Raw genomic sequence first — 27,299 nt, 5'->3', positions numbered from 1 at the left:
TCTAAATGGAGAAAGAATGAGAGCACTTTAGAGGTGGGAGGAGATTTAGAGATTATCTCATCTAACCCCTTTATTGAGAAATACAAAGTTTAGGGAGAATAAGTGATTTGCCCAAGGTGACTCAATTGCCCAAGGTCACCTGGCTCCTTGTCTAGTGATCTTTCCACCTGACTGCTTTCTGTCAGAATGGAAGAAAAAAAAAAAATTCTCAGGAAATTTTTTCATGTTTTGTGGATAATACATTTTTTCCCCGAAGTGCAAAACTTGGATGAATCTGCTCTCTTTTAAAAATAGAGACAAAGTGACTTAGAAAACTAATTTTTATTAGTTTATTTGTCTATTACAAGTCTATTATTTGTTATATCTTTCTCAAGGAATGGGGAAACTTTACCGAACGGGCTGCAGTCATACTGTTCAACACTTTTTAATTACAGGAATCAATGGTACAATATAGAAGCACAGTGTATTTGAAAAAACAACTTCTCTGCCTCAGTTAATCTATGAAGCACTCACATGCCATGCTCCATACTAGACACTGGGCATACAAAGATAAAAATGAAATCTTCCAGTCTACCACTACTAAATATTGATTCTTTAATTCTCTCAACCCCAAATTTTTCCTCTTCCTCTTCTTTCTCTGCAGGGGTTTCCCTCTTACAGAATCACTGGAACTGAGAGCTGCCAGAGATCCTGTAAAGATCAATTGCAGTCAGATGGTGAGATCAGAAGTCAAAGGGTCAGAAATTGAGGAGGGGGAAGGAAACAGAGACAACAAAGGTACATTTCTCCAAGTTTGGCTGTGGAAGGAAAAAGATAAGAGGATGGTGGAATGAGGTGAAGTTCCTAAGGACAGGTGGACAGGTTTGTAGGCAGATGGTCTAGACAGTAAATGTCTAGAGATGGAAAATGAGGTAGGTGGGAAGGGGGACAATTGATGGAGTAAATTTAAGGAGGTGTAAAAGCAGCGAGAGAACAGGAAAAGGAATTGTCTTGGGAAAAGAGAAGGCCCCTCCTTCCTCTAATATAGGAGTAAAGGTGGAAGTGATGGGTGAAAATGTAGATAGTGTGAAGTGGAGAATATGAAGAAGCACACATCGTATTTTAGTGAAACACAAGGGTGGACAGGGTCAAGAAGAAGAGTTATTACCAATGATCTCTTGGCTGCCGAATTCAATGGCTTTTTATTCATCCTGTCGTTTGATCTTTGAGGCCCCTCTCTCTTTCCTTGCAAGGATTTGAGGCCTTCTCTCTCCTGGTTTTCCTCCTACCTCTTCAACCACTCCTCAATCTCATTTTGTTGGATTCTCATCCATATCCTTCCTTCTTGGTGTGAGATTCCATGGAGTTCTCTTGGGTCTTGGTCTCCTTGCACACTTCACTAACTCCCTAGGAGACCTCATCTCCTCTAATGGATTCAGTTTTCTTCATCATGCAGTTCTTGTGCTCACAGTGAAATCTGTCAGTCATAGGGAAAAAAGAAAATGTAAGTTCTTGAGGACAGGGACTCTTATTTTTTATGTTTTGTTTCCCCAACACTCAGTTCAGGACCTTACTCAAAGTAGGCTCTTATTGTTTGTCGATTGTTGACAAACAATACCCTTGTCAAGTGCTGACAATAATATTGTTGAACTGAAATTTTTCCCATCATACTCTGAACTAGATGGACATTACTCAGGAATTATCCACTTCTGGAATCTACATTTAAAGATGAATGAGTTTGGAGGTGAGTCTTAAAGATATTTAAAAGATTATAAAATCAAGTACATAAGGATGGATTTAAAGATAAACTGAGATTTTTCCCTAACAATCACTTAGTTAGTAGTTTTATTATTTGGAGTAGACTTGTGATTTCATTAGTCTAGGAAAGTCTTCATGAAGAAACTCCCTCTACAAATGTAGACTTGCCTGGGGGACACTGAGAAATTAAGCGAACTACTCAGACACATAGGTAGTTTGTGTCAGAGGGAAATATTAACTCAGTTTTTATTAAGGCTGACTCTTTATCCACTAGTCAATTTGAGGTTTATTAAGCACTTTCAGAAAAGTTATTCATAATTTCATATTTCAAATATGTGAATCCCATTTCTTCCAGATTTTATGGTTTGCCAATATAGTAACAGTTAGAGAGTGCTCTATGTGGGAACTATGGAAATAAGAGAAGACATACCACTGTCCTCAAGAGGCTTGAAAATCTAGACATGATGGTGGACCTGTGCATTTGTGGACATACTCAAATGGCTCTCATAAAATAACATAATCTTACCTATCTCAAGGGTAGCTAAGGCTCTGGAACTAAGGATAAAAACAAAACAAAAAACCTTTGGTGTAACCAGGATATTTAAAACATTCAAAAAGTTAATGTATTTAACTCATTGTTGAATTTAAAAGACCCTTACTAAGACAATTTTTGTTTCATAAGCAATGTTAAACAATTTGGTTATCTGGTTTCCTAGCTAAGAGAAATGAGAAACAAGAAATTTTAGAAGTTGTACTGGCAGCTAGCTGGTGCAGTGGATATGTGCCAGGCCTGGAGTCAGGAAGACTCCCCTTCCTGAGCTCAAATCTGCTCTCACTTACTAGTTGTGTGACCCTGGGCAAGTCACTTTACCCTGTTTGTCTCAACTTCCTCATCTGGAAAATGAGATGGAAAAAGAAATGGCAAAATCAGTCCAATATCTTTGTCAAGAAAATTCCCCAAATGAGGTGACCAAGGACCAAAATGGGTCTAAATAGATCCAGGCTCTCCTAAATAGCACAAAGTCACATCCATGAAGGAACAGATGAAAAAAAAAAAAAGTTTTTAAAGAAGTAACAAAAACCCCTGAAGTATAGTGGTCTGGGGCTATTTTGGTACTGGGACAAAACACCCCTAAGCATTCCCAAAGCCCCGGTATACTTCTATACTAAAAAGCAGCATAACCTAATTATATAGAAGTATAAGAGATTTGAGTGTGTGTGAGTGTGTGTGTGTGTGTGTGAGTGTGTGTGTATGTGTGTGTGTATTGCAAAACAATGGCTTTGAAGGAAATTCCAACAGAAGTTTCAAAAATGTTTGTATGACAGCACTGCTAAAATTAGTATAAAGTATCCAAAGGTGACATTATTATTCCATTTACTAAGGCAGATTTAGTTTAAATTAATTGTTCAGTGTCAAATAGCTAATAAAAAACATCTCAGGCCAAATTTGAACTCAGGGTCTTTCTGATTCCCAGTCTAGCACTCTTATTATACCAGTTTTGTTTTTTGTTTTTTTTTAAATTAAAAACTCTGCATGGCAAGTTTGTTAAAAAAGCCAAACTACAAAGTGATCTTTTTGTCAATGCACCGTATAAAGCATAATCATTGCTGTTCACAGTGATGATACTCATTCATAAAAAGGATATTCAGCATGTTTTACTTAAGAGATGAATCCTTTTTTTGAAATTGTTTTCAAATATGAGATATGGATAAAGGTTTTAAAAGTCTAAAAGTGAATTTTCTAGAACCTTTCATTACCTGTTTTGAAAAAACCTCACTAGAGACATCTGGATAGGTTACACATTCATTTTCAAATGCATTTTGTTTGATAAGTTATTATTCATGAATTTTAGGGGAAAAATAATTGACATTCATATGGTTACCTGTAATGAAAGCTGACAAATGTATACTCAAATTACAGATGTTTTTTCACCCATCTGGCCCAAATGACCACAATCATGTGCGGCAGGTGTGTAGTAAGGATACCTAGAAATAAAGCACATAGAAACACAGATAGTTTGGGAATGAGGAAATCAGTGCCAGAGGGTTTCAGTCCTGTCCAAATCTTCCCGACCCCTTTTGACATTTTCTTGATAAAGATACAAGAGTGGTTTACCATTTCCTTCTCCAGCTCATTTTACAGATGAGGAAACTGAGGCAAATAAGGTTAAGTGATTTGGCAGGATCACACAGACACTAAGTGTCTGAGATCACATTTGAACTCATGAAGGTGAGTCTTCCTGACTCCAGGCCCGCCATCCTACCCACTGACTCCTCTAGGTGGTAGAAATTCTAGGTCAGGTCTTCCATAAGGGCTATGACCTCACATGTCCCAGTTTACAAAAGAGTCTGCAATGACTTTTTTAATATATTTCAGTGATCTTCGAGTATCACCCATGTTGGTTGCAAACCATTTTAAATTCTTTTAATGAAATCTTTATTAAAGCTAGAAACGTTCTGACTCACAACAGAATTAGGAAATTTGATACTTAGCCACTGTTTTTAAACATTTCAAGCCTCTAATACGTAAAAACAAAAGTAATAACATTTTATATTAAGATCTGGGGGCATAAACTCCAACACTTTCCTTAAGGAAGGGTCCCAGGCCAACTACCTTTTCAAATCCCACCAAGCCGAAGTCTTAGGGACTTTTGCCAGGACCTTCCCCCTACTTTTTCTTTTCATTGCCGTTTTTCAATAGATCCCAAGCTCCTGGAGGATAAGAACCCTCCTCCTTTTTATTTCTATTTGTACTGGGGTGTGAGAGGCAGCAAAAGTTAAGTTTCCACAATAAGCAGCATATTCTGTACCTGGCACTAGCAGGTTGGCTTTATTTATTTAGATTTAAAAAAAAAAAAAAGCTTTACTATTATCAACTCATTTTACCTCCTCAACCCCTAAGGGGCAGGGCTTACAATTAGCAGCCCGTTTTACAGAGGGGGAAACTGAGGCAGACTTGTTCTTCCCAAATCCAGTCCTTCACGAGGTGTGCAGTCAGAGGGCTATTTCACCCACCTGCTCAGACGAGCGTCCCCGATTCATGCCCAGCTCCCTGCGCCCCTCCAATGCCCCCTGGCAAAGGCTGCGCTGGGTTCTTTTCCTCTCTCCCAGCCTTGGCTGAGTAGCCCCAGGGTACTTGGCAGGAAATCGATCCTTTCTTCTCCCCCGGGAGGGGGAGGGGGCTGAAAATGGACCCGCTGCCACCCAGGGGTGCCCACGTGGCACAAGATAAAAACCAAAATTCCATTAAAAAGTCCTGCTGCAGATGGCCTGAGATGTCACTGAAGGATGGGGTGGCCTCTGGTGTACAGCAGGTGCTTCATAAATGCTTGCTCGTCTCTTTAATAAACCTCCACCCAAAATAAAAAATAAAGGAAAAACTACGAAGGAGGGCTGAGGCTCGCTGCCCGGATGAAGTGGGCCGGGGCATCTTCCCGGGCAGCGGCCCCCGAGCCCCCTCCCCGGAAGGGTCCTGACTGCGCAGACGCTCCCAGGAGAGAGAGGGTCAGAGTCGGGGTCAAGGTCAGAGGTTCAAGCGCCCCCGCCCCGCCCCCCAGGGGCTCCTTTTGACATCTCTGGTCCCTGCAGGAAACTTTCCGACGGGGGGAGGGGAGGGACAGGTAGAGGGACCCGGAGAGGAGAGGGAAGCGGGCGGGCGCAGGGACCCCGGAGGCCACGCCCCGCGGAGGGGGAGGGGACAGGGGGCGGGGCCAAGCGGGTGTCCCCTGGGTCGCCGCCGGGACTAGCCCGAGCGGCGGAATAGACTCGAAGAGCAGCTCCCTGAGGGGGCGCCAGGGGCCAGCCCGCGAGTGCCGGCGCGCCTCCTCCTCCTCCTGGGAGTCCCGGCCCGGCCGTCGGTCCGTCCGTCGGTGCTGCGTGCGGGCGGGAGCGGAGCCCAGTCCATGCGCCCGGCTGCGGCCGCGTGAAGCGCCGGCCCCCCGTGGGCTGCGGAGCTGAGCGCGCCCAGGGGAGCTGCAGCCCCGCCCGGGGGGGCCGGGGGTCCCGGCCGCGCCCGCACAGCCCCGCCGGGGAGGGCACCGTGCAGCGCCGGCCGGGCCGCGGGCCAACGACCGACCGCCGCAATTAAGAAAAGCCGCCCCCCGCCCTCGCCAGCCGCCGGAGGCCGGGCGACACCTGAGACGGGAGCAGGAGAGCGGGCTAAGGTTACACGGGCCGGGGGTGACTGCGGAGCGGCAGCCGGGGAACGAGGTGAGAGCCAGGGGAGGGCCCCAAGGCGGGGGGCGCGCGGCCGCCCCCTCCCCGCCGGCGTCCGGACTTAAAGGCCGCCCGCCGCCGTCCAGCTCCGGGCTGCGAGGCGGCCCCCCCCCCCCGGGAACGGACGTGCGGAGTTGGGGTCCTCTGGGAAAGGAGAGGGGTCCTGGGGGGGATAACTTCCACGCCAATCACGCCGGCTCCCAGCCCTCGAGTGGAAGTTCTGGGACTTACTACGATGAAGAACCCCGGGATGTCCGGAACTCCTGGGAAGTGGGAGAGAAGCTATTAAAAATGGGCGTGCGGCCGCCCGGGGGCCCCCGGGAAGCAGCCGCGGGAGGAGGGGTGCAGACCCCCCGGGGTGCAGTGTGTGTGGGGGGGGGCCGCCTTTCCCTCGGGGAGGCGGGTTACCTGCGCCCCCGGCCGTGGGGAGCCCCGGCGCGGGGGGACGCTTTCCTTGGGTGGAGGAGCTCCCGAATCCGGCTGTCGGGTGACCTGTCCAGGCTGCCCTCCCCCCCCCCCCGGGAAAGGTTGGCGAGTTCGGCCCCCCAAGGAAGGGGAGCGCTTGGAATGAGCCTCTTCGGGCCGGCTTGGTCCCTCCTGGGGCTTAAGTAATTAAGTAATGAAGTCTAATTACTTCCACATTTGTGAGCTCCAGTGGGGCCGAGGGAGAGACACCGGTTCGTCCTTAATCGCATTAAACACCAGGCCAGCCGCAGGTTCAGCATCCACTGGGTGTTCCCTGGCCGTTTGGGGGTTTTGGGGCTGTGTGTCCGGCGGTCACGTAGATCATTCCGGGGGAAGAGCTGCCTTAGGCCTCGCTGCCCCTGAGGATGAGGAGACAGTTAGCAGTGATCTGGGCAGACCGCTTCTGATTAGCCTTGACAGGGATGTATGTAGCCCAGGAAGGCGTGTGAGGCATTTTTAACATCCAGGTGAGATGAGGAGACAGGTGGTTTGTGCAGGGTTCCTCGGCCAGTCATTCAAACTGGGGCTTACCAGCTCCGCCCCACCTTAGGACGTCTAGAAAATGCTTTCCAATGGCGTCTAAACTTGTTTGCTAGTCAGGAAATAGTTTTCTTGTGGAAGGTGGTTCACCTGTTTTTGTTAACAATTCTTGAATCTTGGTGCCATTTCATTTTTACGTGACTTGTTCAGTGGCAGGCACAAAATCAGGGACTGAAAATGCCCATAGCACACCTTGTTTTAGTTGCAGAAGCAGCACAATAAAATCCAGGGTTTTTGACCCGAGATCCACGAATTTGGTATTTTTACATTTTAATTATTATCTCAATATAACTGATTTCCTTTGTAGTCCTATAAATTTCATTTTACACATTCAAAGCATTATATAGATTTCTCCACACCACCAGAGGAGTCCATGACACTCAAAAAGGTTAAAATTTTCTGTTGTCATTTGAGGACTGAGTGTCTGATTGCTGGATTTGGAGTCAGGAAATTGAGGTTCAAATCCTTCTCTAAGACATATGATGTATAATTAGGGGGCAAGTCACTCATGCTGTCTGAGCTTCAGTTTCTTTACGTGTAAATTGGAGATAGGCAATGATATTTGTATTAAGTTGCAGAAGAGGTGCTGTTACCTGCAGGAGCAGAAGTTATTTTCTTCCTGGGAGTTGTGTACACCAATCAAATTAAAGATCCAGTCTAAAAGGACAAACAAAAACTTGCATTACTTTTCCCAAGGTTGTTGTGAGAAAATTGCTTTGTAAACTTTAGGGTTTAAGCTAGACCAGTGATTGTGATTTCTTTAGTATAGGGATCTCTCAGATGAAGAAACTTGTCTTTATTTGTTTAACTGTCCTATGTGGCCTCTAGATGGATGTATGTTACTAGTCTTTGGAGAAATGCTTATGGAATGACTGAAAGATGTGGGGTCAGAAAATGTGGATTATAGGCTTGCCCCTGCCACTTAGTACCTTTTGACCTTGGGAGATTTTGCTTAATCATCTCTCTGGGCCTCAATTTCCACATCTGTGTAAAACAAGGATATTGTACTGAAGAAACTCTGACCCATTTATGAAGATTTAATATGCAATGCAATCTTGAGAAAAATTATTGAATCCTATAAAATGCCATCAGAATTTTGAGGAAAGTTAAAAAAAAAAACCAAATTCCCCTCCACCTTGAACAACTGGAACCCTTATTCCACTACATTTAATTGGAGCTATTTCTGTTACAAGTGCTTTCCTAGATTGATTGTGAATAATGTTTTATTTCATTTTTTTACTGTCAAAATAGAACGGTTTCTCTTGTAAAATGTAAGTAGTAGAAAGTGAATTTCCAGATAACTGAAACAGCCCCATAAAATCCCACAGGTTTTTCTTTGAAAAAATAAAACATTCTGATGAGAATTTTTTCCCCTAAAATCAGTCTCTCAATCTCTCTCTGTCTCTCTCTCTGTCTCTGTCTTTCTCTCTCTGTCTCTCTCCTCTCCTCTCTCTGTCTGTCTCTCTCCTCTCTGTCTCTCTCTCTGTCTCTGTCTCTCTCCTGTCTCTCTCTCTCTCTCTCCTTTGTCTCTCTCTCTCCTCTCTCTGTCTGTCTGTCTCTCTTTCTCTGTCTCTCTGTCTGTCTCCTCTCTCTCTCTCTCTCTCTCTGTCTCTGTCTCTCATTATGAACGGCAGTTATTGAACTGAGCAGTACAGTCACAAGATAACTGCACTTTTTTTGGATTTTTTGCTCCTACACTACATTTTGGGTACTGCACTACCAGAAATTGAGCATATTAGAAATAGTCTGCTCTTTACAATTTTTCTGTTAACTTCTGTAGCCTGTTATGTGTCCAGATGATATGATGATATGATCTCCCCCTCCCTTCAGCTTCATTAATGGCAGTGGAGTTCTGACTTACCTGTAGAACTGAGTACGCTAGGATTATGACAAATGTTTGTCTCCTTTATTCCTCTTAAGGTCATTTTTGAGGTTGAGGTCTCTGTGGTAGATGTCAAAGAATTCTAGATAAGTGGTGTTAGGGTACTAAATTTTTTATAACAAATTGTATGACTAGTTTTTCAGAAGTACTAACTTTTTTTTAGATTACTTGCCCATTCTTCACATGGCTCTCTGGTTCTCTTACATAATCAAACTAATGAAGGGGACAGTATGCCAACAAATATATACAAAGCAAGTTAATATATAGAGTTAATAGGAAATAATTAACAGAGGAGAAGACCTAGAATCAAAAGGAGTTAGGGAAGGCTTCCCATGAGAATGGGGATGAGTAGGCAGAGCAGAGGAGGGAGAGTGTCCTGGGCAGGAGAGAAATGGAGGTTAGTGTCACTGGATTAAAGAGTGAACATCAGGGAGTAAGGTATAAGAAGACTGGAAGGATAGGAGCAGGGCTAGGTTAGGAAGGGTTTCGAATGCTAAGCGGAGCTTTGTGTATTTGGTCCTGGTGACGGTGGAACTACAGTAATTCATTGAATGGGAAGGATTTACGTGATCAGACTTAGTGTTTTAGGAAAATCACTTTAGTGGTTGAGTGGACAATGAATTGAACAGTTAAGCAGTCAACATAGTTCTGGAAAAGGTAAATTCCTTAATTATTAGGAGGTATAGTTTTTATTTGGTATACATCAGTTTCTTCCTTTTGAAAGGTAATATTACCTTTTCATGTATAGGTAGAGAGCTGGCCATTGAGCCAGGAAACATCTGGATTCAGGGCCCTATCTCAATGCAAAACACCCTGGATAAGTCACTTAACTTCTCCATCCTAAGCAGCTCTAAGATGGGGAGCAACACACAAGGTGCTGACCTGAATTTAGAGTTTCTTCATCTAAGTGTTCTCTATCAGTGAAGCCCCTGTATACATAATAACCAGAGCTAGACCTATCTGTCTGTCTCCCTGTTTATGTATCTGTGTACATATACACATACATAAATACACATATATACATATGCATGCATGTATAATACCAGCTCATGAGAGAGAGCCACAAACTTAAAAATTGACTAAGACTTATGTACGTGCACACTTAGAGATAACATACACATGCTGTATTTATGTGTTAACTGTATGTATAGGTGGTTCTGAACAAACTGGGTTTTTCAAGCTGTCTCTAGTCAAAACATTTAGTTCTCTTAGATACTTTTGTAATGGGAGAGAAGGTTGTTTGAATCCAGCTTAATATGTATGTTTAGACACAGAGTTTGACTAACTTTATCTAACTTTAGATTTGTTTTTATTCTTTTACATCATGGCAGGGGTGGTCTAAACCTCTATTGTGAATCTTAATTAAAACTGGGTACTTAAAGTCAGCATGTGTAACCCTTACTATAGGCTTAAAACAGTAGTCTTAATTGAAATGAAACTTAACTTCTTCCTACAATTATACAAATTAGTAGTACAGAAAAAAATTTTACAGTTAGCAGTTTATGGTGCATTTAAATTATGTCTCTATATAGACTAGTTTTTAAACACTCTTCATTTTGTATTTGCTTTCTATATAATATATTTCTACAATCTTGCCAAATGCGCTAATATTTGTAAAGTATTTATCATAGTGCATGAAACATAGCAGGTTTTTAATAAAAGCTTGTTTCCTGATCCAGTCAAAATGGGGAATAATCATCTTTACACCTTTTTTAGATTATAGCTTTTTGGGGAAATCTGTCTTGGTTTTTGACACTGTTCTGGTGGTGATCAGGAAGCAATTTAGAAAAGCAGTGTCATTGGTTCAGTGGATCTGGAGTAAAAGGACCAGGGTTCAAATCCCACCTCTGCCAGTGACTTCCTATGGGAACATGGGAAAATTATTCAACCTCTCTAGTCCTTGTTTCCTCATTTGTAGAATGATCGATTAGATAACTTCTGAGGTTCCCTCTAGCTCAGAATCTATAAACTAAAAGAAATTTATGTAAATTAAGGTAAACTATGAAAAGGTATCTGGTCTTTGTGAAACAGAAAGTTTATCCTTAGATTATCGTTCAACATGTATGTTTTGCACTAAAATTTGGTTAAAACCTACTTAGTCTGTATCTTTCTTTCTCATTGTTTTGGCATGATTTCAGATTCTTTGTGACCCCTTTTGGGGTTTTCTTGGCAGAGATATTGTAGCGGTTTGCACCACCTTACTCCTTTTTATATTTCTATAAGAGAAAAAAATTGTTCACATGCTGAATATAAGAACCTTAGAATCCTTGATTGGATATCAGAAGATTTGATCTATACAGACGTATAGCTGACCTAGCCATTATTGAAAATTCTAGTCTTTTTGGAGAATGAAAAGATTTGAGGACGAAGGTTGAATGATTCTCAGTGGCTGTATCCATAGATTGACACTATCTCATGTTGAATATTGAACTGCATGCACTGTTCTGGAAGGGCATTTGGATAAGATATTTTATTTCATTCGACTCATAAATCTGCCACTTCCTTGGTGCAATCAATGATTTACACAGGGAAGACTAGCATTTTTCACTAATGCAAATGAAAAGGGAGATGTGAAAGTATATTTTTCTCTTGACAGTTACAAAATCTTAATTTTTCAACTGAGACATGGTCTTCAGGTAAACAATTTGGGCAAAATGAATTCAGAAAGTTGGCTGTTTAGAAAAAAATTGGTTAAATCTAAATGAATGATTATTGAAGTAATGAAACAATTATTACATAAAGTACCGTCCTTAGATGATACAGATATGGGTTAAGGTTCCCCTGGTGACACTCTTGATGCTCCGTAAGACTGTAAATAACAGAGCACAGCCCAGCTTTTGTCAGTAGGAGATTCTTCTTTTGAGAGTTTCCTGCATCAGTAGATCTAGAGCTTGAAGATCCCTTAGAAGGGATCTAGACCAGGCCCCTCATTTTGTAGATGAAGGAGACATGAAGCTCTGGTGGTCTGACATTTTTTCCCCAAAGCATTGTTTGAATTCATCCAGTAGATTTGGAAGGGTTTGATATAGCTTTTGCATAAACAAATATAATTAAATTTACATTGTTCAAACCTAAGGACATCTTGGCACCTTATTTACTGGTAAAGATACACAAGTCTTTTTGCATATCCTTTGGGAGGCATTACTTAAAAGCATTGGATTTTTAAGTCTCGGGACCTGAGATCAAAAGCTGATTCTGCCAAGTGGGGTTACATACATACATACATACATACATACATACATACATACATGTGTATATACACATATATGACTTTGGACAAGTACCTTAATCTCCAGGGATTTCAGTTTCCTCGCCTCTAAAAGGAAATGTTTGAGATGGTATTAGTTCAGTGATCCCTAAGTCTCTTTGAACACCAGTTCTTTGAGCATATAAAATATAAAAACAAGATTTATTACATGAGAAAATGTGATGAGTCTCCATAATGCCAGTTGTTTGTTCAGTGATTTCAGTTGTGTCTGACTCTTTGTCCTCATTTGATTTTTTTTTTTTTTGGTGAAGATATTGGGGTGGGGGTGGGAGGGTTGCCATTTCCTTCTCCAGCTCATTTTACAGGTTAGACATAGGGTTAAGTAACTTGCCCAGAGTCACAGAGCTCGTAAGTTTCTGAATCTTTCTGACTACAGGCCCCACTAAACTACCTCCTCGTAATGCTGGAGGTACCTAAAATTACTTTTAGGTTGGTTACCTTTGGCAGAAAACTGATAGAGGTATTATAGCAGCAAGTACCCCGACATACATAGGAGGGCTTGCTGTACAGGTTCTTAGATCTGCTTTCCTAAAAGAAAAGCAACTTTTGAAGGGTCAACAATCTGCTTTAATTACATTCACCAACAGAGAAAATACAAGCAAAGAAATAAAGACCGACAGGGCTTCTAACTGTGTGACCATAAGCAATATATACACCACAGGTCAAGAGACAGATCCAACTGTCTGACCATTACATACATACATAGTTACCAGAGAGAGGAGCACCAACATCTGGATTTTCAAAGGTGGGGTGGGGGGAGGGGACTTCTTAACAGCTACCTAGAGTCTCATCTGGCACATGAACCTTCTTCCAAAGAGTAAACCTCAAAGTAACCTCGCTTCAGAGTTTATATACATTTTTCAGAGCCAGAGGGCTGTCATGACCCTCCTTACCCAGCACCTCATTGAAATTAACAAAACCTTCCTTTAACAGGCTTCAGGTGAGGCCTATTAATGGGCTGGGAAGATATTTAACTCTGTTTAACATTACAGGTACTCAGTGAATCATCTTTATTAAATCAATTATTGAACTATCTAGAAGAGAAAGTGCTGATTAACAAGAGTTCCAATTTAATAGAATACTTGATAACAGTATTTAATATACTCCTGATAGTGATCAATATCCGTGGTTTTCCTTGGGCTGATTTATTTTATTGAGTAAATTAATGTTTGTTCTCAGTGTGTGTGTGTGTGTGTGTGTGTGTGTGTGTGTGTGTGTGTGTGTGTGTGTGACCGAGGAACATGAAATCCTCTGAATCTATATATTTTAAAATTTTTATCAATCAATTCCTGGTACTTAATGCACATGGATAATGTCTTTGCACATTTTTAAGTTGCTAATAAATGATCATCTTGATTATGTTATCAATTTAATTGATCCTATTTATAGTTAATTGAGAGTCTGCCCTATTACTGCCTAAATCATGGTTCTTTGTCTCTAAACTAGTTTCGAAATTCAACTTTAAATTTAGAAATGCAATTCTGCTAATCACATTCTATTCTGACCTTGAGGAAATTGTAGGATGTGGATGGACACCTAGGAGTCTGGTCCAATATCTCGACACCCCTGAGCCATCCTTCTAGAATATCTGGTGTGTTATTTAAAGAAGTCTGGTCTACTGTCTCTAACCTCACAGGCAAACTCAAACAATGAACAGTTCCCACCTCCACATTCCCAGTTTCCAAACTACCATTGTGTACCTCAACTCTGTGAACAATCATAGGGATTTTGCCATTCTTTCTGAATTTAGAAGGCTATATGTATTGTTCCCCCTCTAACCCATTGCTGTTGAGAGTAGGGTTCCAGAACTCCCAGCCCTCCTCCCCCACCTAATTCCTTGGTGTCCATTCTTCCTTAGGACATCATTTATATAAGATAATTATTTATTCTTACCTTTTTGTAGGCTGTATTACTTTTTAGAATCATGTCACACTTGGCTCTGCTTTCTTTTGAACCCTCTAATTACTAATTAGTCTTAGACATACAGTTTACATTTCCTCTCATAAAAAGTAGAGTCTCTTGTTATTGAGCCCCTTGTATTTTTAGTCTTTGATGTTTACCTCATGTTTCTCTTGGATCTTGTATGTCAGATATTCCATTTAGATCAGATCTCTTTACTATAAGATCCTGAAAGTCTGGCCCTTCATTGAATGTCCACCCTTTTTTTCACTCAGCATTATGCTTAACTTTACTAGGTATGATATTTTTGGCCAAAAGACCAGTCTTTTGCTCTTTGATATATAGTGTTTTAAGACCTGCAGTCTTTTAGTGTAGCCACTACTAAGTCTTGTGTGATTATTTGTACCTCTGCCACATTTAAATTTTATTCTTGCTTTCTCATGATATTTTCTTCTTGAGCTGGGGTTTTTGAATTTATGATATTCCTTTAGGTTTTCCTTGTAGGATCTTTTTCAGGTGGTGATTGGTGAATTTTTTTCTGTCTCTGCTTTCCTCTCTTCTTCTAACACCTCAGGACAATTTTCTTTAATAATTTCGTGTGTTTTCATATCCAGATTCTTTTTTATCATAATTTTCAGGTAGTCCAGTTATTCTTATGTTTTGATTTTTAAAGTCTTTTTTAAGTTCTTCTATGAATTCTTTTGAGTAGGTGACCATTTGATTACTTTTTGGGGTAAGAGAGACTTTGTTCTGCTTCATTATCCTCCTCTGAAGATGAACCCCAGTCCTCTCTATTCCCATAGTAACTTTCTGTGGTTGGGTTCTTTCTCCTTTGCCTGCTCATTAAAAAAAAAAAAATATTCGTAACAACTTGAAATCACTTCTGATCCTTGGGTATGAGGGATAGTACTTTTAGCTTCAGGTCCTCCATCAGTTCTCCCCTATGCCATGAAACGGAAAGCAAAAACTCAGCCTTGCCCCAATGCTTTTGCACTCACTGTGCTGGTTCCTTCTTGTCCAGGGTCTTGTCTCAAGCAGTTCAGCTGGACCTGGCATCTCTTATCTGCAGAGCTTCACTCAATCTTCCTCTGCTCAGACAGCTGACTCTCCACACTAGCCCATTAGCCAGGAGGTGAAAATTCACTTGACTGGTGCTGAGGCTACCTGGAGCCCAGCTAGCCTCAGGGCTCCTCTCTGTTGTTTCAGTGGAACTAGCCTAGAGGTGTTTACACTTCACCAGTACCAAATGGGTCCTGGGATTTTTCCTTCCTTTCTGAGAGGACCAAGGTTCTGCCCCACTCTTGTTTATTTTTATAGGCCAAGGTTCTCCCTGAGGCATTATTTTGTTTTGTTTGTGGGGAAAATATGATGGTGATTGATGGACTTCAGTTTAAGATCGCCACTGACTCATTCATTGTGTACCTTTTAAATGTAGCAGTACATTCTTGGGAATTCCCCCCCCCCCCCCCCCCCCCAAGCTCAGCATTCTCTTGTATTGGGTAACAGGCCAACTTGCTATTGATTTGAATAGCAGTCACTTAAGAAGATTAGCATTCCAGAATACGTATCCGAGACAAAACAGAAAAAAAAAAATCCCTGGGCTTTCCACATTTATGAATGGAATTATGAGCAAGGTAGTGTACCTTTTGAGATTTTATGTAGGTGTGGTGATATTTGGATTAGAGCCAGTCAGTGTGTAATAGGAAAATTTTCTGTTCATTGTATGGTTTTCTAATGGCTTTTTTTAAAGTGGTCACTATATTGTTTTTATCTGAGTACATGTGATTGATTCCCACTGAAATGACTAACCAGGTTTGTTTTTTTTTTTGTAATTGTAGAAGATTTAAGGATTTTAGTTTAGTGATATTAGACATGTAACTGTTTTTGGGAAAGTCGATTTTATGCTTTTTGAACATGAGCAATATTAATATGCACATACATGTCTGCGTATATTTCAGTTATGAGCTTTTGGTTTGCTGGGTCATGTAACAACCTCAGGTTATTGTTAACATAGAGGTATATATGTATTTTACTACATTACTACATTTTACTATACAGTAGTACATTAAGTTGAACTTATTTTAAATAAACATGTTACGTTAAAGACAGTTGCAGCTTGGCGTAGTGAAAGCTGACCTTGAAGTGAGAAAGACTTCATTAAGTCCCACTTGATATTTAACCCTGAGTAAGTAATTAAATCTTATAATGCCCCAGGTACTTCCCAGAGGCTAATTTGAAGAGCAGGTTTATGCTTCGGTAGAGGGAATTTCTTTACTAGAAGTTTCCATAAACCAGTGAAATGACAGATCTAGTCCCCTTTTCTAAGTCCCTACCCCCAATAAAAATTAAAGGGATCTTTTCTTCTGAACTAGATTTAAAGATAACATTTACTGAACTAAGAAACTAAAATCACCTCTAACCTCAATTTAATGAGTTTCCAAACAGATATATATATAATAATTTTGAGTTAAAAAAAAAAAGTTCCTCTGAACTTACAGACCAAAATAATGAGCATTTCCATTTATCTAGAAGAAAATAAAAAAGATAAATTGCACATGAAACTGTGAATTTACATTTTATACTGCTTTTTTAATGGAATAAATTGCATGTTACTTTAAAAAGTATCCTACTTGTCTTCACTTCCACCTGAACTTTCTGATCTCTTCTGTGTATCTAAAAAAGTTTCTTTGACCCTCTCCTCCCCCACGCCCCTTTTTGGCTTCCCTATTGCTAACTTTGTTTCTTTAACCTCTAACCCTAAGATCCACTTAAAAACCAAGAGAAAAAAAGCACATATACACACGTACAACATTTTAACTAGTAAAAATAGTCAGACATAGGGTTTCCAAACACAAAACTGTGTATCTCTTTCTGCATCTTTAGCCCATCACTTCTCTTAAAGGTGTGTAAGATGCTCAGTCGTAGGTCATTTGGAAATATAGTTAATCATTGTGTAGATCAGAGTTCTTAATCTTTCAAGGTTTTTTTTTGTTTTTTTTTTTTTACAATATTTTATAAATTGTTCTGCTACTTCTGCTCACTTCAATCAATAAACATTTTTTAAAACATCTCTTCATTTAACTCTGTATCAGTTCAAAATCATCTCGTCATTTCTTACTATACACTAAGATTCCATTATATTCATATACCCCAGTTTACTCAGCCATTCCTCAAATGATGAACAGCTTTGATTCTAGTTATTTGCTCTCCTTTTTACTCCCTGCTTTTAATTCCTCTAAAGTTTGTTTTGCTTTACATGTGGCACAAGTGGGACTTTGGGGAGTTTCTAAGAGGAGGTGATCATTGGATCCTTTCTATCTTTGTGCCCTGATTCTGATCATCTGGCCATTTTTCATCTATTGTTTCTTGCAATAGTGTCTAGGCTTTTTTCTCCTCAGTGTTTTTCTAGGTCATTTGTTTTCAATATCAGATATCTCATTTTCTTCCATCTTTTTGCTTTGTTCTAAAATTTCTTTGTCTTGTAAAATCATTGATTTCTATTTAATCTTGTCTTTGAAGGAATTCATTACTATGGGCCAGTTTCTGTTCTCATCTATTCTCCTTTTCTTTCCTTTTTCTTTTTTAACCTCTTGCTTCATATTGTCTATGTATTCATGCATTGCTTATAGAAAATCTATTTTTTTAAATCTCTGATTGCAGTCATTAATTATGTACTTTCCCCTTCTAAGCTGTGTTTTGGGGCATCTCTAGATCTATAGTAATTTTTTTATACTCATCACTGTCTTAGCTTTATTCATTTTTTTAAGCTTAGGTTTCTGAATTAGGGCTTTGTGCTAGGGCCAGCATGATTGGCTCAGTTAGGTCTTGCTCTGGGTACATGTCCCCGAACTTTGCCTCTTGGGTTAGGTCCCTCCCCATCTATAATCTTCAAAGATTAGACCCTCTGGGTAGTAAGAGTCATCTGTGGTGTTTTAGGACAGAGTGCTAGGGTGTTGGAAGTTCTAGGTACTTGGATTGTCCAGGCACTGGTCGCTACCATACTTTTTGTGGACTTTTTGTGGACTTCTGGACATTCTTGGCCATTCTTAAAGGAGTGCTCCATTTTTGATGCCTGTGGACAATGACCTTTGAAAGCTTCATATATTTGTATAATTCTCAGGTTTCTTGTCTTCCTTCAGAGGAAACTTGTTTGCCTCCTGAACCTGAGTTTACTTGTGGCTCTCTTGTTGTTACATAGCTATAAGACTTATGACTGAATTTTTGTGCAATTCAAGTATGAAAGTACTAACTTGCTGTAATTTCTTATTGGATCTCTTGATCATTGTTGGACCTAGTGCAATCTTCAAATTTTTTGATGGTGGAGATATGTGGGAACTCTGTGATCTCACTGTTCAGGCAGCCGTCCTGACCAGAAATAAGACTACTTTTTAATCAAATAAACCCAATTATTACTTTTTTATTCACTTTAAAAAAAATTTTTAGGCCTGAATTATTTTCCTTTCTTCTCTCCTACCCTTGCCAATTGAGAAGGTAAAAGACAAGTAGAACTCATTACAAATATGTATAGGTGTGCAAAACAAGTAACTGCATTAGCCAAGTCTTAAAAAAAGAAAGAAAAGGAAAGAACAATAAGAAAATATGTTTCATTCTGTACTGAGTCCTTCACCTCCCTGTCTGGAGGTGGATGGTATATAGTGAGTCCTTTGGAATTGTGGGTGGGTGTGTGTGTGTGTGTGTGTGTGTGTGTGTGTGTGTGTGTGTGTGTGTGTGTAAAGGGGGGAAGGCAGCTAGGTGACACAGTGGATAGAGTGCTGGCCTCTAGTCAGGAAGAGCTGAGTTCACATTTCCCTGTAGATACTTATTAGCAGTATGACTCTGGACAAGTCACTTAACCATATTTGCCTCAGTTCCCCCATCTGTAGAATGAGCTGGAGAAGGAAATAGCAAACCACTCCATAGCTTTGCCAAGAAAACCCCAAAAAGGGGTCACAAAACAAAAGGGGTTTTGAAGCAACAAAACTATTGTTTCAGTCAAGAGTTCCTAAATTTTTCAAAGCTGATTATCTTTACAATATTATTGTTGTTACATGAATTGTTCTCCTAGCTCTGCTCACTTTATTTTGTATCAGTTCGTACAAATCTTCCCAGGTTTTTCTGAAACCATCCCTTTTGTTATTTCCTACAGCACAGTAGTATTCAATTGTTAAGGTCTAGGGGCAGTGGGGTCTCCAGGATTCAGGGGCAAAAGACGTGCGTCCCTCCTCAAAAGAATTCAACTCAAGCCTTCTTTCAGTCAGAGACAAGGGTAATTAAAACTCTGGTTGAGATGGGTGAGATTTTAAAAATCTGAGCCTTTGTGATGGCAGTACAACTGAATCAGACTCGTAAGGAATCTGAGCAATCCAATGGGGGCAAGATGGACACACATATGTGGTGTTCAAGGAGTGGGTCTAAATGGAATCTAGAAGTGGTGGTCTAGGGTGGGTTAAAATGATTGTTCACAGATGCCTCTGGCAAGCCCAGGGATCTGAGTTTAGGGGCTGGGTTCCTGGAATTCTTGGGAAAGTTCAAAGGGGGAGGGATCCAAAGCCCATACTCAGTCACCATGACATTCATATACCATAACTTGCTCATTCATTCCCTCATTGATTGGCATCCTCTCAGTTTCTAGTTCTTTGCCTTAACAAAAAAGAACTACAATAAATATTTTTGTGCATATATGGTTCCTTTTCCTCTTTATTTGATTTCTTTGAGATATAGACCTAGGACTTTGACCTTTGGGTCAAGTATAATAGCTTTTGGGGCATAGTTCCAAATTGCTTTCCAGAGTTGTTGGGCAAGTTCATATCACCAGTGTATTAAAGCACCTGTTTTTCCACAGCCCCTCCAGCACGTGTCATTTTCCTTTTTTATCAACTTTGCCAATCTGTTGGTATAAAGTAGTATCTCAGTATTGTTTTAATTTTCATTTCTCTTAAGTTAGTGGGTTTTTCAAGTTTTTTAGTCATCCTAAATTTACTGAGGGAGCTTAGTCCTTTTGTAAAATGAAACAGCATCAAACTTAGCTCTCCCATAAGTTCATGTTTTCATTTGACCATTAAAAAACAGGAAAAAAAAAAGGCATACTTTCAGTTGCCTTTTGAATGCAATTTAATTTTTCAGAATTACTTCACTAAAAGTCAAGATAAAATTTTTACTCCAGCCTGTGTGTAAAAATGGAGCCGTGAAGCATGGATGAAATTGTTCATGAGCTTCTATAATAGCAGTAACAGTAGAATATTTAGGAGCAAATACTTGTTTTGTGAATGGGCCACTTTCTCCCTTACCCTACCTCCCCCCACCTATAGAATTGTTGGATTTATTGGTCTTGCCCACCTGAAAAGGACATGGAGCTTTTGGTGCTTACATTTAAGCACTTAATATCAACACTGTACTTATGTAGCAATTCCTTCTTTTGTGTTCCTGAAAGGTCTTTTTGTTGTTCCCTTCCTACTCTCAGACCACTCCTACTTTGTCTTTTCTTGCTGGCTGTTCTTTCAGCTCCTTAACTGTGATTGCCTCTCACAGTTTGGTCTTGAACAGTCTACTCTTCTGTTTCCATATTTACTTCCATTGCCATAACTTCTGTGGTCCTTCTTTGGGCATTATTCTGAGAACTGCATCTTCAACCCTGAAGTGTCACATATGCTTCACTTCTTTTTTTTTTTTGATATTAAATTAAATTTATTTATTTAACTTTTAACATTCATTTTCACAAAATTTTGGGTTACAAATTTTCTCCCCTTTTATCCCCCCCCCCCCCCCCCCAAACACCAAGCATTCTAATTGCCCCTATGACCAATCTGCTCTCTCTTCTATCATCCCTCTCTGCCCTTGTCTCCGTCTTCTCTTTTGTCCTGTAGGGCCAGATAGCTTTCTATACCCCTTTACCTGTATTTCTTATTTCCTAGTGGCAAGAACATTACTCGACAGTTGATCCTAACACTTTGAGTTCCAACTTCTTTACCTCCCTCCCTCTCCACCCCTTCCCTTTGGAAGGCAAGCAATTCAACATAGGCCAAATCTGTGTAGTTTTGCAAATGACTTCCATAATAGTTGTGTTGTATAGGACTGACTATATTTCCCTCCATCCTATCCTGTCCCCCATTACTTCTATTCTCTTTTGATCCTATCCCTCCCCATGAGTGTCGACCTCGAATTGCACTCTCCTCCCCATGCCCTCCCTTCTATCATCCCCCCCACCCTGCTTATCCCCTTATCCCCCACTTTCCTGTATTGTGAGATAGGTTTTCCTACCAAAATGAGTGTGCATTTTATTCTTTCCTTTAGTGGAATGTGATGAGAGTAGACTTCATGTTTTTCTCTCACCTCCCCTCTTTATCCCTCCACTAATGAGTCTTTTTCTTGCCTCTTTTATGAGAGATAATTTGCCCCATTCCATTTCTCCCTTTCTCCTCCCAATATATTTCTCTCTCACAGCTTGATTTCATTTTTTTTAAGATATGATCCCATCCTCTTCAATTCACTCTGTGTACTCTGTCTCTATGTATGTGTGCGTGTGTGCATGTGTGTGTGCGTGTAATCCCACCCAGTACCCAGATACTGAAATGTTTCAAGAGTTACAAATATTGTCTTTCCATGTAGGAATGTAAACGGTTGAGCTTTAGTAAGTCCTTTATGACTTCTCTTTGCTGTTCACCTTTTCATGGTTCTCTTCATTTTTGTGTTTGAAAGTCAAATTTTCTTTTCAGCTCTGGTCTTTTCATCAAGAATGCTTGAAAGTCCTCATTTTCATTGAAAGACCATTTTTCCCCCAAAGTATTATACTCAGTTTTGCTGGGTAGGTGATTCTTGGTTTTAGTCCTAGTTCCTTTGACTTCTGGAATATCCTATTCCATGCCCTTCGATCCCTTAATGTAGAGGCTGCTAGATCTTGTGTTATCCTGATTGTATTTCCACAATACTTGAATTGTTTCTTTCTAGCTGCTTGCAATATTTTCTCCTTGACCTGGGAACTCTGGAATTTGGCCACAATGTTCCTAGGAGTTTCTCTTTTTGGATCTCTTTCAGGCAGTGTTCTGTGGATTCCTTGAATATTTATTTTGCCCTCTGGTTCTAGAATCTCAGGGCAGTTTTCCTTGATAATTTCATGAAAGATGTCTAGGCTCTTCTTTTGATCATGGCTTTCAGGTAGTCCCATAATTTTTAAATTGTCTCTCCTGGATCTATTTTCCAGGTCAGTTGTTTTTCCAATGAGATATTTCACATTATCTTCCATTTTTCCATTCTTCTCGCTTTGTTCTGTGATTTCTTGGTTTTGCATAAGGTCATTAGCCTCCATCTGTGCCATTCTAATTTTGAAAGAACTATTTTCTTCAGTGAGCCTTTGAATCTCCTTTTCCATTTGGCTAATTCTGCTTTTGAAAGCATTCTTCTCCTCATTGGCTTTTTGAACCTCTTTTGCCAATTGAGTTAGGCTAGTTTTCAAGGTGTTATTTTCTTCAACATTTTTTTGGGTCTCCTTTAGCAGGGAGCTGATCTGCTGTTCATACTTTGACTTCATGTCTCTCATTTCTCTTCCCAGCTTTTCCTCTACCTCTCTAACTTGATTTTCAAAATTCTTTTTGAGCTCTTCCATGGCCTGAGCCCATTGGGTGAGCTGGGACACAGAAGCCTTGATTTCTGTGTCTTTGCCTGATGGTAAGCATTGTTCTTCCTCATCAGAAAGGAAGGGAGGAAATGCCTGTTCACCAAGAAAGTAACCTTCTATAGTTTTATTTCTTTTCCCTTTTCTGGGCATTCTCCCCAGCCAGTGGCTTGACCTCTGAATATTCTCCTCATACCCACCTCGCCTCCTGATCCTCCCAGCCAGCGTTTGGGGTCTGAGATTCAAATGCTGCTTCCAGCCTTAGGGCTTTTGGAGGGGGCAGGGCCGCCTCTCAGGCTCAGTTCCCTCAGGGGGTTTATGCACAGACCTTCCACAATGGATCCAGGCTCCTGCCCCCTTGGGGAGCCCCGGTCTGCAGCCGCCTCTCAGCTTCTACCTCCGGGGGGGGGGGGTCTGAGTTATGGGGGCATCCCACTCCCCTCTCGACCCGCCAAAGAGACTCTCTCACCGACCCCCGTCACCTGTGGGTGGAGGGACTTGTGCTGCCGCTGGAGATCCCGTCCCTGAAGCCTGCTCGGGTCTGTTTCTCTTGGTGCCGTGGCTGCTGCAGGTCTGTGCTGGGCTGGGCTCTGCGTCTGCAGCGCGAAGGACCCCCCCGAGAGAGGTTTGCAGCTCTCTCCGGAACAGAAATCTCCCTCGGTCCAATGTTCTGTGGCCTCTGGGTGCAGAATTCGCCGTGAGTTACTTCCCTGTAGCCGTTCTATGGGTTGTGGGTCCACTTCTACTTTTCCTTATGCCTACAGAGGATCATTACTCTTTCCCCCCTCCTTTCTGTATTAGTACCCCAACTGTTCCATATTTTATTAGCAGTATCACTGTTCTTATAGTCTGCCACCCCCCACCTTGATTACTTAATTCCCAATATCTAGTCTATTATGAAATCTTGTGTTTTTTTCCCCCAGAAGTCTTTTCATTACCTCCTTTTTATTCCCATTGCCAACACTCTGGTCTAGGTCCTTAAGGACTTCATCCCTGTATTTATATAATAATCTTTGAGTAATTTCCTTGCTTTCTTTCTCTGCACCCCTCATCCTACTTAATACTAACACAATCATCTTAAAACACCATTTTCCTTGTGTCACTCATAGGGCTCAAGAACATACAATAGCTCCTCTTAAATAAAATGTAAATTTCTCAAACTGGCTTTCAGATTCCTTTGTAATTTGGCTCTGTTCTACCTCCTCCGTCCCCCACAGTTTTATTCCTCTTTACTCCTCAAAATGAAATATTCCCCCTAGTATTCCACTCTAGTGGTTTCTTAGTGGCCACATGCTGTTCTCATCTCTAATCCCTGGTTTTGGGTCACTTAACTTATTCCTCTCACTCTATAAAATATTGTGCCTTCTCCCATCCCTCCGGCTAAATCCTTTCTATCCAAAAGGATTGAGCTCACATTTCTTTCATCTTTTCCATCAAAACTTATCAGATTTCTCCAGTACATACTCATGTCTGTTGCATTTACTCTTCATTGTATATACCTTCTTGATTTACAATTAGTACAAGATAGTTTTGCACTAAATTGCTTTTAAATGATGTTAGTTATTTCTCCCTAACTAGACTGCATACTCCTGAGGGCATTGGGGTCTGCTCCAGGAGTGGAGGGGACAATACTTCCTGTTCTCAGGAGCTAATTCTGGGGGTCTGCAGGTTTTCAGTTCTTCCAAGGTAGTACAATCCAAGTAGACGTGTGGTCACTGCTCTGCTGGCTGGTGCTCTTGCCCATGAACTACTGCAAGCATTCAGAGTCCCAACTCTTGCTGTGGTTCCTCCTTGCCTTGAGATTATGATGGGAGCAATGTGTGGGCAATGTAACATTGTCTTGTACCCAGTGCCAGCAGAAGTTCCCCTGTAAACTCCTTCGGACCAGTTGTCTGACCCCCTTAGTTTATGGACTGATAGGTCCAGAAGTCACTGCTGCTGATTTCAGTTGCCCCTAAAGCCTGCTGCTGGTTTGCCCCAGGGTGTAGCCTGTGCTCCTGTCACCCCAGTGAGACAGATTTTCCTGCCAACTAAGTTGTGTTAGACTGGAAAATTGTTTTACCCCATCTTTTTTGGGGGGGGAGGGGTTCTGCCTTTCCAGGGTTCATTTTGAGGCATTATTTTAATGTTTTTTTTGGAGGGGAATTTGGGAGAACTTGGGCAAGTTCTTGTCTTTATTCCACCATCTTGGCTCTGTCTCTCCTCACCTCTCATCTCTATAGAGATGATTTCCAGATATATCTCTCTAGTCTCATTCTCTGTTGTGAACTCCAGTCTCTCATCAGCAACTGCCTTTTGAATATCTTGAATTGACATCTGGTAGGCATCTCTAACTCAACATTTCTTTAAAAAAAAAAATTAACTGTTCCTTCTATCATCTATTTCTTCTTCTCAAATTTGGATAACATCAGCACTTCCCCAGGCACTCAGGCCTTGCAATTTAATATCATTTTGAAATCCTCATTCCCTCTCACTTCATATGATCTTAATTTATCTCTTCCCAATATCTGTGGTGTCTATCCCCTTCTCTTTACTTACATAGGCATCTGCCTAAGTCTTCAGGACTAACATAGACTTCTGGTTGGTCTCTTTGCCTCTAAGTCTCTTTCCAAACCAAACAGTTTTCCACTCATCTCTTTCCAGCATTCCATTTCCCCAGTTCATTTTCCACCAGGTGTGGCCTATGTCTGGAATGCCCTCCTTACCTGCTCAGAAGAGGATGAGTCAAAACAGCTCCATTCAGAGTTTCGAAGAAAAATGTGAATTTCTCTGGCCCAAAAAAGAATTCCTGAAAGAGCTCAAAAACAGAGTTGATAAAATGGAAAAAGAAGGCACAAAAATTAAATGAGGAAAAACAACTCCTTAAAAATTGGAATTGGCTAAAAAGAGGTGCAAACACTCACTGAAGAAAATAATCCCTTAATATGATAGTGTATGTATAGCCCATATCAAATTGCATGCTGTATTGGGGAGAGTTAGATGGGAAGGGGGGAGAAATTTAGAACTCAAAATCTTACAAAAGTGAATGTTGAAAACTAAAAATAAATTTAATTTTTTAAAAAAGAAAATCATTCATTGAAACTTAGATTTAGGCAAGTGGAAGCTAATGGCTCAATGAGACATCAAGAAACAATGAAACAGAATAAAAGAATGAGAAAATAGAAGAAAGTGTGGAATATATCATTGGAAAAACAACTGACCTGGAAAATAGATTGATGAGAGATGTTTTAGGAATTATTAGACTACCTGAAAAACCATGATCAAAAAAACAGATGATAATTCAACTCACAAAATGTGATGAAATCACCAATTTATATATAGTACTCTCTCAATGAAAGTCAGATCCAGTGTCTCCTAAGAACAGGATAGCTACCACTGTTCATTGATGTTAATGGTGATCACCAAATTATTAGACCAGTAGGGGAGAGATTTCTGACAAGCCCAGGGTATTGAGATGTATGTGTGTTCGTCTTTCATTGCTGAAGAAGACCATTCTGTCAGAGAAATAATGACATCACTTGCACTTGAGTTTGTTTTGAGTAAGGGAGGGCTGTGCAGGTCACCAGCCTCACTTCTCCTCCAGAGCCATCTGAATCCAGTGACCAGATGTTCATCAGGATGACTGGAGATGACCCAGGATGAGGCAGTTGGGGTTAAGTGACTTGCCCAAGGTCACACAGCTAGTGAGTGTCAAGTGTCTGAGGTGAGATTTGAACTCAGATCCTCCTGACTCCTGCAGTGGTGCTCCATCCACTGCACCACCTAGCTGCCCCTAAATGTGTACTTTGTAGGTGGCTACCCAATCTGTCTCTTTGTAGAGATGACCCTCCCATCTTTCATGCTTCTAGTTACTTACCTCTGTGAAAATATATGGTATATTTGCCTACCATAGAATTATGAATTGATAGAAAGGACTTCAGAGGTTATCAAGTTCCACTGTGTGTGTCTGTGTGTGTGTCTGTGTGCTTTGTTCATTCTTTTACTGTTAAATGGTCTGATTGATGAATATTAGCTTGCTATATTTATTAAATGAAGTGATTGAAAAAGTATTTATTAAGCACTTGCTTATTAATTTAACACATTGTGCCAAATGGAGCTAATTTAATCATGGCATAATTCCTAAACTCTACTCTGAAAAAAATATCAGAATAAACTTTTTTTTATGTTTGTATGTTTAATTTACATATATTATCTTTTTAAACTGAAGAAGTGTAGTAACAAAAAAATTTAGGATAGTAAAACATTTTACTTAATTTGATTGTAGCTAAAAATTTAGGTATAATTCTGTAGTGTTATAAGCCAACCCTTACACTGGTCCAGGTGTTGTTTTAGTTTAGGTACCCAAAGATATTCTATTAGTCAGTTTTCTTGATTTAACATATGAAATATTTCCATGGTCTATTTTGAGAAGCAAATAATATTTAGTGACAAGGCTTAGAATTCATTTGCCCATTTGGATGTCTGACTATCTGTGTTACCCGGAGCAAGCATTTTATTTTTTTTTAATTAGGCCTTAGTTTCCCTATCCCAAAGATGTAAGAACTGTGAACCAGATGATCTGCAAAGTTCTAGGTCTCCTCCTCCTCAACCAAAAGTCAATGTTTCCCATCATGTATTTATAAAGTTAGAGGACTCAGAAATCCTCTGAAGCAATAACTTGTTTATACTACTGATGTATGCATTCC

At 40.6% G+C, this 27,299-nt stretch overlaps 1 protein-coding gene and 1 long non-coding RNA gene across 4 annotated transcripts in view; one reads left to right on the top strand and one right to left on the bottom strand.

Annotated features, from left to right (window-relative positions):
- The first annotated feature begins 1,638 nt into the window (after window positions 1-1,638).
- UGT8 (UDP glycosyltransferase 8) overlaps window positions 1,639-27,299 on the top strand; it is a 104,068-nt gene continuing 78,407 nt past the window's right edge. The window contains exon 1 of one of the 3 annotated variants that reach the window (XM_072624479.1): window positions 1,639-1,723. In XM_072624479.1, the coding sequence (XP_072480580.1) occupies window positions 1,708-1,723 (16 nt within the window). In that variant the 5' untranslated portion in view covers window positions 1,639-1,707. Of the gene's footprint in view, window positions 1,724-5,844; window positions 5,947-15,540; window positions 15,641-27,299 lie in introns of those variants that run through there. The other 2 variants (XM_072624480.1, XM_072624481.1) reach the window with 2 other exon arrangements.
- On the bottom strand, window positions 8,248-15,265 carry LOC140514299 (uncharacterized). Its single transcript, XR_011970535.1, has 3 exons — window positions 14,001-15,265; window positions 12,124-12,155; window positions 8,248-8,899 (listed from the first exon to the last, which is right to left on the bottom strand). It is a non-coding gene; the product is annotated as an uncharacterized lncRNA (long non-coding RNA).

This window comes from Notamacropus eugenii, chromosome 7, assembly GCF_028372415.1.
Source record: "Notamacropus eugenii isolate mMacEug1 chromosome 7, mMacEug1.pri_v2, whole genome shotgun sequence".
Lineage (NCBI taxonomy): Eukaryota > Metazoa > Chordata > Mammalia > Diprotodontia > Macropodidae > Notamacropus > Notamacropus eugenii.
This window is presented reverse-complemented; position numbering and strand designations above follow the sequence as displayed.